Below are 13,615 nucleotides of genomic sequence, written 5' to 3' on the forward strand. Positions count from 1 at the left end.
GGGTCGAGTTCGGGTGACGCGCGGGGACCGGAGCAGTCCCAACTCGGAGTTGGAATGCGGATGTGGGGTCTGCGCTGCGGCTCGGTCCCGCACGCGGGCGCGCGCCGGGATGTTCGGGGTTCGGGTGCTGCGGGCGCGTCCCGCAGCGACGCTCTGCGGGGTCCGGGGCGGCGGCTCCGAGGGGCGGAGACCCTAGCGAGGCGGTGGAAACCCGGCCCGGATCTGGAGTGGACTCGGGGAGGCCTGGGGGCGGGTGGGTGGAGAGCAGGTGCCAGGGGGCGGTGCGGGCCCCGGGGCGGGCGCCGCTGGGTGGCCTCAAGTCGGGCCGACGAGACTCCGCCCCTTGTCCCGGCTGGGCAGCGGGACTAAGGGTGGGAGGTGCTTTGGGTTTTGGCGGAGGGGGTGACTGCTGGCTTAGTTATCGCCCCACGCCCCCAGCACCTCGACGCTATGTCCCGGAGCCTCCTGTCCTCCCCCCACTTTCGCAGTCCTCCCTCCTCCGGGGCCCACCCCCTCAAATTAATCCCGTTCCCCCGACCTCCCGCTGCCAGATAAGGCAGAGCGACTGGAAAGGGCACGCAGAGCCCTGAGGACAGGTCGGAGAAACTGATGGAGGAAACTGGAAACCCTTGCAGGTGGGGGTGCAAGGAGACACCGGGAGACAGAAGCAGAGAGGCTAAAGGGAGCGGAGCCAAGCCAAGACCGGTCAGGAGGGCCACCACTCCCCGGGGAGCCTCGTCCCACGGGTGCACGGGCGGACTCAGCTCACGCTGGGCCGCTGGCAGGCAGGCAACAAGGCCCCCCGCAGGGCAGCACGCAGAAAGACTCCAGGTACACCCACGAACCCACCGCCCACTCCCAGCACATGAACACAGACCTCTGCGCACACGCGCGTCCTGGGGATCTGCGCTCATGGCTGTGCGCCCGGTGCTAAACCGGGTGGGTGGAGGATGGGTGGGAGGAACAGCCAAGTGTGGACTTGGAGCCCTGCCCCCAGTCTAGGGCAGCCCCTCTCCTTCACCCTCCCTCCAGGGTCTGCCCAGCTCTCCTGCTCCCCCTTCCCACCAAAGTTGATTTCCCACCTTTTTCCACCTTTTTTTTATAATTTCCAAGGTGATAGCTCCATTATCTGGCAAACTGATCCAAGGCGCTGTACTGACGTGATCAGGTGGAGGTTCATGTCATGTTCCTGGGCGCGCGCGCGCGCGCACACACACACACACACACACACACACACACACACACGGCCGTACCGAGGGTTAAACGGATGAGAGTCATCCCTGGAATTCTAGGCCCAGGTAGGCCAATAAGTAGCAATAAGATGGTCACTTAACCTTATTTTTCTTTTTTCTTTTTTCTTTTTATAACGTTTTAATTTATGTAACCTCCACACCGAACATGGGGCTCGAACTCACGACCCCGAGATCAAGAGTCACATGCTCCACAGACTGAGCCGGCCAGGCGCCCCTCTTCCTTTTTGTTTCTTAATAGCACTTCCCCCTAGTTCTGATTTTTAAAACTGCTAACACACCGCACATCTCACAAAGCCGCAGTTAAGGTGGCATCTGCTCGACTGTGGGATAGCACCTCAAAAAGTTATAGGTGTTGGAGGAAAAAGTCTCGAGTGGCAGGAGGGAGAGGCAACCACGCTCTAATCCCTCCCTTTTCGCCAGAAGCCCCGCCTTCTGCCACCAGAAACTCTGGGATTGGTCCAACGTTCACCACTTCCAGTTCCCTCAGCCAATGAGAATAGAAAGTTTCCCGAAGTTGCTAACGCTTTAGGTCTGAGCCATGCAGAAGGAAGAAATCACCGCTCATTGGTCCAGTCGAAAACCATGTGGTTCCAAAATCACGCTCAGACTGCTTCTGTCCCGACTCCCCTGGGAGGTTAGGGGGCGGTGGTGGTAAGAGGTTGGGAGATGACTAATCTTCTGGCTGCCCCTCCCAGCAAGAGAGAACGAGAGGCTTTTAGCATCCTTAAGTGCTTTGAGGATGCGGGGGTGGGGTGGGGGTGGGGGGCTCACCTTGTGCCACTGGGGTTTAAATCCGCCAAGGTTAAGACCCTTGGGCATGGAAGAGTGATCTGCTTGCTGGTGAGAGTCCTGGCTTCACTGGTCTGGGTTCCAGGGCCAGCCGGTACCCCCTCCTGGTGGTGAGCCACAGAACCACCCAGAATGTTTGCACAGCACTTCGGTTTAATTCTCACAACACTGTAGGATGGGTGAGGCTTGTTTAGTCACTTTACAGATGAAGAAAGTGGATTCTGAGAAGTCCCACGATGTGGGCTAGATCCCATAGCTGGCAAGGGACACTGTGAGGGCCTCTGGCTGCAAACGCAGACCCCCCCCCCCCCGCCCACTCACCACTCAGAGGTCAGATGTACTTTGTGAAAATGTTTTGCAAGCAGCAAAGCACGAAGCGAATGCCAAATGCCGTTGCTGTTAATGCTGGAGATTTCCCTTAGTTGCTCTGAATTTTGTAAACACTGTCTCTGACCTTGGGATCCATACCGGCTTTGACCCTCGCCCGGGCTTGTTTATTTGGGCCTTTTATTTGGAAGAGCCTATCCTGTGTCTTCTCTCCGGATGTGTGTGCCTTGCTGTCAGCAAGTAACATTGTTGCTCCCTGTCCTTTCATTTGGGCCCATCCTCTGCTTCAGGGCCTTCCCTGTCCCCAGCATCCTCTCTCACCCCTCCCCTTCAACAGAGCACCCTGGGTCTCCTTCCCTGACCTCTGAACGCCTCCGCATCCTGGGATTCTAATGACCAGGACTCCCTCCTCCAGATTTTTGGGTTTTGGGTGTTCTCCTCTCTGACCTCTCTTCTCCCTCTGACTCTCCAGCTGTTGAGATCAAGGCTGAGACCCCTGCCCTCTCCCTGATCCAGTGACCCCTCTATCTGGGCAGTTCCCCAATCTGTGAGTCAAGGCTATCCGTGGGGCATCTGCACTTAGCTGATAGCGAGAAATAAAAGATGCTTGACAGATACTGAGGCGGGGCACCTCCCATGGTTTTTGTTGCATAGGCAAAGGACCAGCTGATTTACAGATAAGGAAGGAGACCAAAGATCGAAGGGTTAAGTAATTGGCCCAAAATCACAGAGCCAGTGAATGAATGAACGTCTTACTAAGAATTATGGCACTGGAAGGAATCTTCCAGATCGCCTCAGAAGGCAAGGTATCACAGATGCCACATACTCACTGGCGACTCATGGTTTCCTCATCTGTGAAGAGGGCATAGCACCCAACTTCCAGTAAGGACTGAATAAAGATAACCTAAGAAAAGTGCCTGGCATTGCATAGAGATTCGATTAAAGGCAGGTATTACGATCTAGCCAATTGGAACAGCAGTTCTCCCATGTGGTGCATTGCGGCTTGTACACTGAAATGCAGACACAACCAGAAGCCTGTCTTAATCATTCTTCCTTCGGGACTGTCAGGCTCTAGGAACTTCATGAATCAGGGGATAGAAAGCTGGGAAGCCATTGAGCTTGACTGTGAACTCTTTTAGAACGGGGTTGATGCTACAGCTATCTTTTTTTTTTTTTAAGATTTTATTTATTTATTTATTAGAGAAAGACAGGGAGGGAGAGAGACACTGAGCAGCAGAGGCAGAAGGAAAAGCAGACTCCCCGTCGAGTGGGGAACCTGACATGGGGCTCAAAGACCAGGATCCTGAGATCATGACCTGAGCCGAAGGCAGACGCTTAACCAACATAGTTTTAAGATGTTAAAACTATCTTAATGCCACTGGTATGTCGTTCAGGTCTTGGCACATAGTAAGTGCTTAATAAGCATATTGTGAAAGAAGGAATGACTTCAACCTAGTTCTAGAGTGGGGGAAGGTGAGATCACCCTCGATCATTTTTATCAAAGGTCATCCAGTGGATGGAGGTAAAACCAGACTCCTGGCATCCTAATGCCAAGCCAATGCACAACCCAGTCTCACACTGCATTTCTAAAGGCTCAGTATGACGGTTTGTGCCTAGAAGTCCCTGAAATTCCACATCTTCTCTCCCCACCCATCACCAGGTTCCTCTCTCCCACCCACATGAACCGACATTGGCTGTAATGTCTGTCATTTGCAAACATTAACCATGTCATCTTCGATGGGTCTGGTTGACTCCATTTCTGCTCTCGGAGAGCTCAATTGAGCTCTCCATCAAAAAACACCCACCACTTTTATTCTGGAGACTATCTAACATACACAAAAAATAGAACAGTATAATGAATCCTCACTAGCCTAGCAACAGCTTCGACAATTATCAGCTCATAGCTGATATCGGACACTACAAGCACCCCGATATTTTGAAACAAGTTTCGGAGATCATATCATTTCTGGTATTTCAGTAAATCTTTATCACAGTGATAGGGATGGAATTGTGTCTTCCCCCCAATTCATATGTTGAAGCCCTAACACCCAATGTGATTGTATTTGGAGACAGGGCTTGACACAGGTAATTAAGGCTTAAATGAAATCATAAGGTCCAAAGAGGAAGAGACACCAGAAATCCCTCTCTAACCCTCCCCTTTGCAGAAAAAAGGGCTTGTGAGGCGGCAGAAAGAAGGCGGCTATCAACAGGCCAGGAAGGGAGCTCTTACCAGAAACTGAATCCTCCCGCACCTTGATCATGGACTTGTAGCCTCCACACCCATGAGAAATAAACGTCAGGGGTGCGTGGCTGCCTCGGTCCCTAGAGCACGAGACTCTTGATCTCAGGATTGTGAATTCGAGCCCCACGTGGAGTGTAGAGATTACTTTAAAATAAAACCTAAAAAATAAATAAATAAATAAAAAATCCCCTCCAGAGCATAAAGAAGGGCAAGGTCCCGCCAGCAGGAGGGGACAGGCTTAGCAGAGGCCAGAGCAACAGCCAAGCGGTTCTGGGTTGTCCCCATCTTGTAGGCAGGGGGTGGCCAGCGAGGGAGGGTTTTAAGCAGGCGAGACACATTTGCCTTGTTGAGTAGAGACGGCCCTCTGGTGGCCACATGGAGGATGACAGGGAAGGAAACCGCCCCAGGAGGCATCAAGCTGAACTCGGAAGGCTTCCTCAGTTCATATATTTATAAGTTAGACTCTTCCAGCTCAGGAGGAGAAATCACAGTGTTGGGGCTTATCATTCAGCTACACGGGAGGTGGAATGGCACGGGGAAGCTCATTAACAGTTTTGGACTGTGCGCCCCAAGCCTCCTGAAAATACAACAGACCCTTCCGGATGGTTTAGTGATCCTTGTTCTATCTATGCACCTGCCACGCATATTTCCCCAAGAAAAGATCCTGTGGCAAATGCTTGCCACCACCCAACATAATTTGCACAAAAGACCATCTCTGGGTGGCTGCAGTCCCCTGGCATAAGCAGAGAAGCCTTTTGTGTGAATTTTGAAAAGGTACCTGTTGAGGGCTGAATTGTGCCCCCCCTCCCCGCCCCACCTAAGGAAGATATATTGAAGTCCTAACCCTTAGCATCCACGAAAGAGACCTTATTTGAAGATGGGTTCTTTGCAGACATAATCAAATTAAGAGGAGGCCATACTGAATAAGTGTGGGCCCTAATTGAATCTAAAACTGGCATTCTATAGGGAGAGGGAGATTTGGACCCCACACAGAGGGAGAAGGCCATGGAGAGCAGAGGCAGAGACTGACATAGGTCCGGGCAGAGAATTAATGGTACCACCCGGGGCTGGAAGAGGGGAGGGAGGGTTTCTCCTCCCCAGGTTTCAGAGGGAGAAGACCCTGCGACACCTTGATTTTGGTCTCCAGAATTGGGAGACAATCAATTTTTGTTGTTTAAAATCACCAAGTGTGGGGCGCCTGGGTGGCTTAGTCGGTTAAGCGTCTGCCTTTAGTTCAGGGTCCTGGGATCACTCACATATGGATATGGGCACCAAGTCTCTCTCCCAGAGACAGAAGCCTGATCTCGAACTTCCTGCACCTTCCTGGTTTGCGTGGCGGCCTCTCCTCCCACGCAGATGTCTCCACATGAAGTATAACTCTCCCTCTCAATTCTCCCTCTCTCCACCAGGATTAGACATGACCACTTTCCTGAGAGACTTGCCCGATTGGTTTCTCAAGTACTGGGAGCTCTTTACTCCTTTTGACCACATCTCTGCCTCTAGGGACAACCCAGTCCAAACTGCGCTTCTTGGCTTCTCCTGTTTCTCTCCAGCCTCAGGCCAATCCCTTCCACCCCCTGACTTTATCGGTCTTGGATTTCAGACAGGAGCAGTGAACAATGGGGAGTGAAGTCCCCTCCTCCCTCTCTTCCAGTCCTCGAAGGTCCCATTCCTCACCTACCACCCAGGCCAACCTCCCCTCCCCAGAGGGGCGTCTACCACTCACAGGGGTGAAGGGCAGGGGCTTCTTGGAGGAAGGCCCACAGTGATCTAATCCTCTTACCCCCAGCTGTTGGTGGCTAGTTCTTACTAGATGTTGGTGCCGTTGTCCCTCAGGGGAAGAATCCAGAGAAAAACATGTGATGCTATCCTTAAAGTTTAGGCTGAGGCATGAAGTTCCAACAAGCAGGCACTGCATTCCAGAAGGGGCTGGACCAGACCACATGCAGCAAGCAAGACCGCATTTTCCAAGCAAATGTTTGAGAAGTAACTTTTGATCCCTGACCCATGACAAGGATTGGAATTTGGACACAAAGGAGAGCGGTGTGGGGGAAGGACTTCAGAGCTCTGCAAGCCCGACCCCCAGGGGGCAAGGCTTACCTCCGCAAGGGTGGTCACGAAGGTTGCAAGACTCAAAGAGTTTGGCGTGCCCCAGCATTTGGGGAATGTGTCCGCCAGAGAAGTCTAATGGCCGGACAGTAGCTGATTGGATGTTCCCATCCACGAAAGAAGGAAGGTTGAGTGGCTGCATTGAGCCCAGCCTGTATTCTAGTGGTATCCAGGCTAAGCGTGTTCCAACCTGGAATTGGTGGGTTTTTGTTTTTTGTTTTTTGTTTTCATCCCTCTCTCTACCTCCCATCCTAGAAAAGCAATGGGATTCCTAAGGAGAAATCCTATGTCGAGTGCATGGGCAGAAAACCAGGGACAGATGATAAGGCAGAGGAATCTAGAAGGGAACACTCCAGAGAATCCAGGAGAGTCCCCATGAGGAAAAGGAATCAGCTTGGAAGGTCTGGAGGCCCAGAGAACACGAAGCTATCTCAGGACAGTGTCGTCAAGAATGTCTGGGATCTTCTTTCCCCTCCTCGGCCCCACACTCCAGTCCCAAGGGGTTCAGTAAGAGCGGCTAGCAAGGTAAGGGGAGGAAAGACGTCAACCCCACCCCCTTTCTATTCCACCTTCCCCAGCTGCCCCTTCTGGTCAAGCAGGCAGCCCGCTTGCTGCCTTTGCTGCAGACGGAAGATTCCTACCCTTGGAGGAAGACCCAAGTGCGGATTACGACTCAAGGTACATGTCTGTGCCAACTTAAGGTGAATGAAGGACTCACCACCTGAGAATGACCCAGATAAGTCACAGGACTGCTCAGACTTTCCTCCAGGAACAAGAAAAAAATTCTTCCACTGAATATATTTTATAGGACAGCGGGAGACTAGTGTATTTGCGTTTCCATTACATTTCAGCAAGTTCTTTGGAAGTCCTGGATACAGGCGCAAAGCCAGTCAGCAAACGGGACCGACGTGGTCAGGGAACGCTCCGACCGCATGAGGACCCTTAGACCGCCCGGTCTCACCCTCTCCTGGGACTGACGCCGTGTCTGTGACGAGGATAAGGCTACTTTGCTGATCTCCGTTCTCAGCCCTTACATCTTCATTCTTTATCATCACAAGAGCCCTGTGCTTACTGAGCAAATGGGTTAGTGTGGACCTAATGCTGGGCTGCCAGTAGGGCTTCATGCTGGTCAGATAGGTCCCAGCTTCATTCATCTCCCAGGCACGGGGAAACATGAAGGATAGAGAAGAGGTGCAGTAGTGAGCTACGGGCTAACGCTCTCTTTTCTACCATCGGAGGTCATTCCATTCCCCATACGGCCAGGGACCCTTGACCAAGCTCACCTCTTGCTCGGGCTGGTTATTCCACCATCCTTCCTGCCTTCTCCAGCTCACCCTGCAAAGCCTACCCCTCCCAAGAGCCGCCCTCCCCAACTCCATCCCGAGGCCCTGCAGCAATCAGGGAAACAGATGCCTTCATTCCGAGAGGGAGAAAGGGCTCAGCAGAGGAAAGAGATGTAGGCAAGGTGAGGCGGCAGAATCAAGGCTTGCTGGGAGGAGAATTCAGGGTTCCGATCCCCAATCCAAAGCGGCAGCTTTGCAGTAAAGGAGAAAGACGGTGGAACGCGAGGTCTGCGGGCACCCGATTCTACAAAGTAATGGTGGGAGAGAAGGAGCTTTTATTGGCGCCGTACACAGAGGCAGGAGGTGGAGGTCTCAGTGCCCCGGGCCGAGGGGCTCAGGGCTGGGGGGAACAGCAAGGGCTAGATAAAGGTGAGGCGAGTAGAAGCTGGGACACCGCAGCTTTCCTTGTGGTCCTCAAAGAGTTGCTCCAGAGCCTCCATGTAGAGCGTGTGATAGTGGTCAACTTCCTCCTTGGTGGGGTCCAGGCGCTGGGGCACCGGGATGGGGTGCCCCACTGCAGGGAGAGGGGAGACAGAGGTGAAGGGGGGGCTCTGCTGCCCGCACAGCTGACTGCAGCTTTCTTCCCAGGAGATGGACACTCACCCACGGTGGTGATGGGCCTGGCGAGGGGCAGCAGGCCCCAGGAGTTGGCCGAGAAGAGTCCGCGGCCCCAGAAGATGCAAGGAGAAAAGCCCATGATCTTCTTGAAGGTGAGCTGACAGAGATGCTGCCAGGAGTTTGTGTCAAAAAACTTAAAATGGAAGATATCGTTCTCCCCAAAGGAGTACATAGGTACCAGGGAGGCCCTGGGAAGGGACAAGGAGAGAGAAGAAGGGTGGTCAGGCCAGAGGCTTTCGGAGCACCCCAAGATGGGACTGCAAATCCCTCCCCACACCTCCGGATTCCACTGCCCAAGGCCTTTTCAAGCAAATGACAAAGAAAGATGTGGACGAAGGTACTCACAATTCTTGAGAAATGATTGTGTACTGGGCCTTCCTATGTTGACCCTCTGACCCCCACCCCCAAAATCCTCATATAACTTAACACTCTCCCAAAACTTAACTACTAACGGCATGGGCAATAACATAAATAGTCAATTAAGAAATATTTTGTATATGTACTATATACTGTATTCTTGTAATAAAGGAAGCTAGGGGCATCTGGGTGGCTCAGTCGTTAAGCGTCTGCCTGTGGCTCAGGTCATGATCCCAGGGTCCTGCTCAGAGGAGAGCCTGCCTGTCCCTCTCCCTCTGTTGCTCCCCCTGCTTGTGCTTTCTCTCTCTCTGTGCCAAATAAATACATAATTTTTTTTTTAAAGTAAGCTAGAGAGAAGAAAGCGTTATTAAGAAAATCATCATCGGGGATGGAGGGCACCTGGGTGGCTCAGTGGGTTAAGCATCTGACTTCAGCTCAGGTCATGATCTTGGGGTCCTGGGATCAAGCCCCATGTTGGGCTCTGCACTCAGCAGGGAGTCGGCTTGAGATTCTTTCTGCCTCTGCCCCTCCCCCAGCTCATGCTCTTTTTCCCTCTCCCTCTCTCTCTTTTAAATAAATAAATAAAATAAATTAAAAAAAGGAAATCATCAGGGGGTGCCAGCTGGCTCCGTTGACTGAGCAGCTAACTCTTAATTTTGGCTCAGGTCATGATCTCAGGGTGCAGAGTCCAATTTGAGGTTCTCTGCCTCTCTTTCTGCTCCCCCCTCCAACGCATGTGCTCTCTCTCTCTCAAATAACTAAATGAATCAAATCTTTAAAAATAGAAAACCATCAGGAAGCAAAAATACATTTACAGTACTCTATTGTAAAAAAAACAAACAAGAAAACCCCTTGTATAAGGGACCCGTGCAGGTCAAATCGTGTTGTTCAAGGGTCAACTGTAGACATTTTCTCATCTAGCCTTTGCAACTACAGCTTCGTAGCCAAGTATTAGTCCTATTTCACAGGTAAAGAAACATATCCAAGGTCTTGCTTTTGAGGCAGTGCCAGAAAGGGATTTGAACCCAGGGCTTCTGAGCACAAGGTCCTGCTACTTGCACTATGATCCTGCCTCTTATTGGAGAGGGAAGAAGCCTGGCAAAAGTGGGCACAGTGCTTGGCACAGAGAAAGCGCTCAAGTGTTGACATGTGCCAGAGGGACTTGTCCCAGCCGGGACACAGAGGCCCGGGTACAGAGACCCAGATGGGTAGGGACAAAAGGGCATAGACCCCCAGATGCAACGTGAAGTTCTGACCATCCACAGCAGCCCCGGGCTGGGCACCTGCACCCGACTCACCCATGCCTCAGTGCCAGGCGCACGAAGCCTTTGCGATTCCGGAGAACGAGGCAGTGCCTCCCTGGGATGGCATACAGGGACTCGTGGGCACCCCCAACAATGATGACTACAGCCTGCCCACGCTGGGCCTTTGACAGAAAATAGTCCAGGCTCCACCGGCTCACAGAGCACAGTCCTGCCCGCGAGAGGAGGAGGGGAGCAGTCACCACCCCTTCCTGGGCTCCCTAGCCTCTCAATCGCCCTTTAGCGAGCCCCACACCCCATTCCCTCCAAACCTGCCATGCCCCCCACCCATATCAGTGTGACCTATAGTGCCTCTCCCAGCAAAGATGCAGGACACTCACTCCAAAGCTGTTCGAAGCCCACCGTGAGGCAGGCCAGTGTTCAGGCCAGGTCCCTGTGTTGGGACAGTCAGGTGGGGGGAGGGGACAGGTGCCTCCTCCCACTCAGTTCGAGGCTCACCGTTGGCCATGAAGTAGTCACGAGAGACTGGGAGGTAGAAGAGGATGGCCTGCCCTGCCAGTGAGGCGCGAATCCCGGGGAACTTCTTGAAGAAGCCGTCCACGTTGGCGCAGAAATTGATGAAGGTTCCAAAGGCCATGATCCCATGTGGGTGGGCACCCACCACATAGTTCCGGTCAGGGGGCAGCTCTGCTGTTTTCACCATCTTTGGGGGTGTTGGGCAGGATGAGAGGAAAGAGGCATGGAAGGCAGGACACCAGCTGAAAAGGGTTGCCCTGCACCCTAACTGACTTCAGAGTTCAAGGTCCTCAAATGGGGTGGGTAGCACAGAGAATACCACTCTGTACTCCCCTCCCCCTCCCGCCGCCCCACTGTCTGAGTTTAGGGAGCCCAGGGTGCATAGGAAGGGGTGAGTAGGGGTAAGGGGTTGGGGAGAGGGAGAAGGTGGAGAGTCTCTGTGGAGGGTGACCTGTCACCTTGATAGGAAAATAGTCCCTGGCGTATTTCCACATGAAAAATTTCTTGATCCACTCAAACTGCCTTCCACCTTGGAGCAGAGAGATGGATGCAAGAATGTCTGGAGGCCCCCGGCCCCAATCTCTGCTCCCTGGGTGCATGGCCAGCAGCGCTCACCTTGGTTGGGCGTGTCCCAGTCCAGGAAGAACCATACGAAGTAGAGAACAGGGACCGACCAGAATGAGGTGAAGAGGAGGAATAGGAGAAGCAGGGAGAAGAAAGGGCCTAGGGGAAAGATGAGAAAGAATAGCTTTTGAGGCCAGGTCATTGCATCCTGTGGCTCCTCTCCTCCCCCCTCCCAGATGGCTGGTGAGCACCCAGCCATCTCTCAGCCTGACCTCTGGCTCTCTCCTGCTCCCTTTGCCCTCAGGCACACGGGCAGGTGGGGCCCCAGCCTTTCTCCCAAAGTCCCTGCTCCCCTTGGGGACCCCCGGGCACCAGGCCTCTCACCCATGAAGAGGAAAGTGAGCACGTATTGGTAGGCGCCCAGTGTCTCTAGCCACAGTTTCCCCACGACTTTCATGGTGGCGTCGCGGCGGGACCGTGGAGACTCCTATCCCAGTCGCTCCCCTCTGCCAGCGGGGCTCCAGGGCCCGGAGCACAAACGAGGAAAGTTTGGGCGCCGATGGAAGGCTTTCCTGCCGGAGGGGCCAAAGCCCCGGGACTGCGGGTGTGCGGCGTGTGCGTGAACAGGGAGATCCTTGGATCCCGAGCCCCAGAGGTTTCCAGAAAGATCTTTGAACTGCCAGCGTTAGTCGGTTTGGGCTGGTCGCTGGGCGGAGCTGGGAGGCTGCGCGGAATGTGTGAGGGATAGAGGGCAGCGGCAGTCCAGGAACTGATGTGGACAGGAGGCTCAGAAGAAGCTGGGGAGCCCGCCCACCGGGTCCCAGCCGCCGGCCGGGGTCAGAAGCCCAGCTGAGACCGTGGGATCTCCGGGGCGGCCGGGCAGGCCCCCACTGCGCGCCCCGGATCTCGGTGCCCGTCTCCGGGAGTGTCAAGACCACCGGAGGCACGGCCGCTCACAAACACTCACACACTGCAGCTCTGATCCCAAGTTTAATTTCCCTCCCCGCCCACAGTCGCCGCGGGCACCGGAAGGGTCGGGGCGGCGGGCCTAGGTGAGGAGCAGGTGCCGGTGGGCCGGGGTGCCGCAAGCGCCTCGTGCTCCTCAAGCAGCTGCGTGAGCCGCTCCACGTAGAGCGCGTGCAGCGCGTCCACCTACGCCTGGCTTCGCTGCACGGGGATCGGGGCCCCAGCTGCGGGCAGAACGGGACGCCAGAGGGGCGGTGGTTGGGACCCGCAGCCCGTGCCCTTCCCCCCCAGCCGCGCGACCGCCCGGGACAGAGTTCAGGGCCTGGGCGGTTGCCAAAAGGGGTGAGGCCGGCGCGGCCAAAAAGTGGCCTGCAGCCAGGGACCTTCACCGCCCCGCGCGGGGAGGGCGCGGGACCGGAGCTCCTGCGGAGCCGGTACGCCGGCGGGGAGCGGAGGGGCGGGGGCCGGGGCTCCCCGAGTGTGTGGATGGGCGTGCGGAAGGGCAGGAGGAGGCCCAAGGGGCCGTGAAACCGCGGCAGGGCCGCGCTCCGCAGCCCCGAGCCCGGAGGGTTCGGGAACTGCTGGAAGAGCTCGTTCTCCCCTAAAGAGAAGACAGGCACCATGGAGGCCTTGGGGAGAGCATGTGCGCGCGTGAGCCCGGGTTCCCCGGGCGCGCCGCGCTCCTCCCGGACGGGGTAGCCCGCGACCTTCCCGCCCGGCCACTGAGGCTCCCTCACCTGTGTTCCAGTCCCAACTTGACAAAGCCCTTCTGATTCCGGATCCGCAAAGGCAGCTCGCCGGGTTTTGCCTCCAGCACTTCCAGGGGCCCTCCCACGGCCAGGACGGCCACCCGGCCGCCCCCAGGCCGGGACAACTCAAAGGCAGCGCTTGCCTTGCAAGAGGACACCAAACCTGGGGGGAGGGCAGAGGGGGCCCGGATGCCTGGGTCTCTGAGAAAAGGGGGAGAGGGCGCCAGGAAGGTAGAGCCGGGACCAGGAGCTCCCACACCCCACCCCAGGGATGTAGGGGGTGACAACAGCAGGGACCGGGGGCCCTGAATCAGTTCTCACTTCTCACCCCTACACTGATGTAGTCCCGGAAGAGGGGAGGCGGAACCAACAAGGCAGTATGAGGAGGTGGGGCCTGAGGCCAGGGAAGAGGCTGGAGAAGCCCATGGCCTCTGAGCAGAAGTTGCAAAGCCTCGACGACCAGGGCCCCTTGAGGGTGGAAGCCAAGGAGGTAGTGTCGGGAGGGATCCAGTTCTGCGGT

The 13,615-nt window shown here is 55.2% G+C and overlaps 1 protein-coding gene across 2 annotated transcripts; it reads right to left on the reverse strand.

Annotated features, from left to right (window-relative positions):
• Positions 1-8,297: 8,297 nt before the first annotated feature.
• MOGAT3 (monoacylglycerol O-acyltransferase 3) lies at positions 8,298-13,615 on the reverse strand. 2 transcript variants are annotated; one of them, XM_008698520.2, is made up of 8 exons: positions 13,084-13,615; positions 11,765-12,570; positions 11,432-11,539; positions 11,275-11,345; positions 10,799-11,003; positions 10,337-10,511; positions 8,667-8,869; positions 8,298-8,577 (listed from the first exon to the last, which is right to left on the reverse strand). In XM_008698520.2, the coding sequence occupies exons 2-8, from the start codon at positions 11,835-11,837 to the stop codon at positions 8,423-8,425; spliced, it is 990 nt and encodes a 329-aa protein (XP_008696742.1). In that variant the 5' UTR covers positions 11,838-12,570; positions 13,084-13,615; the 3' UTR covers positions 8,298-8,422. The 2 variants fall into 2 exon arrangements, with proteins under 2 accessions (XP_008696742.1, XP_008696743.1); XM_008698521.2 differs by lacking the exon at positions 10,337-10,511.

Source organism: Ursus maritimus, unplaced genomic scaffold (genome assembly GCF_017311325.1).
Source record: "Ursus maritimus isolate PB19 unplaced genomic scaffold, ASM1731132v1 scaffold_2, whole genome shotgun sequence".
In the NCBI taxonomy this organism is placed as follows: domain Eukaryota; kingdom Metazoa; phylum Chordata; class Mammalia; order Carnivora; family Ursidae; genus Ursus; species Ursus maritimus.

Excerpts from the sequence above, each read along its gene's own strand:
- MOGAT3 (XM_008698520.2), bottom strand. The coding sequence starts at position 11,837 with ATGAAAGTCGTGGGGAAACTGTGGCTAGAGACACTGGGCGCCTACCAA. Across the intron at positions 11,540-11,764 it reads GCTCACTTTCCTCTTCATGG|GCCCTTTCTTCTCCCTGCTT; the intron begins GTGAGAGGCCTG and ends TCTTTCCCCTAG. Across the intron at positions 10,512-10,798 it reads TGACTACTTCATGGCCAACG|GACTGTGCTCTGTGAGCCGG; the intron begins GTGAGCCTCGAA and ends TCTCGCGGGCAG.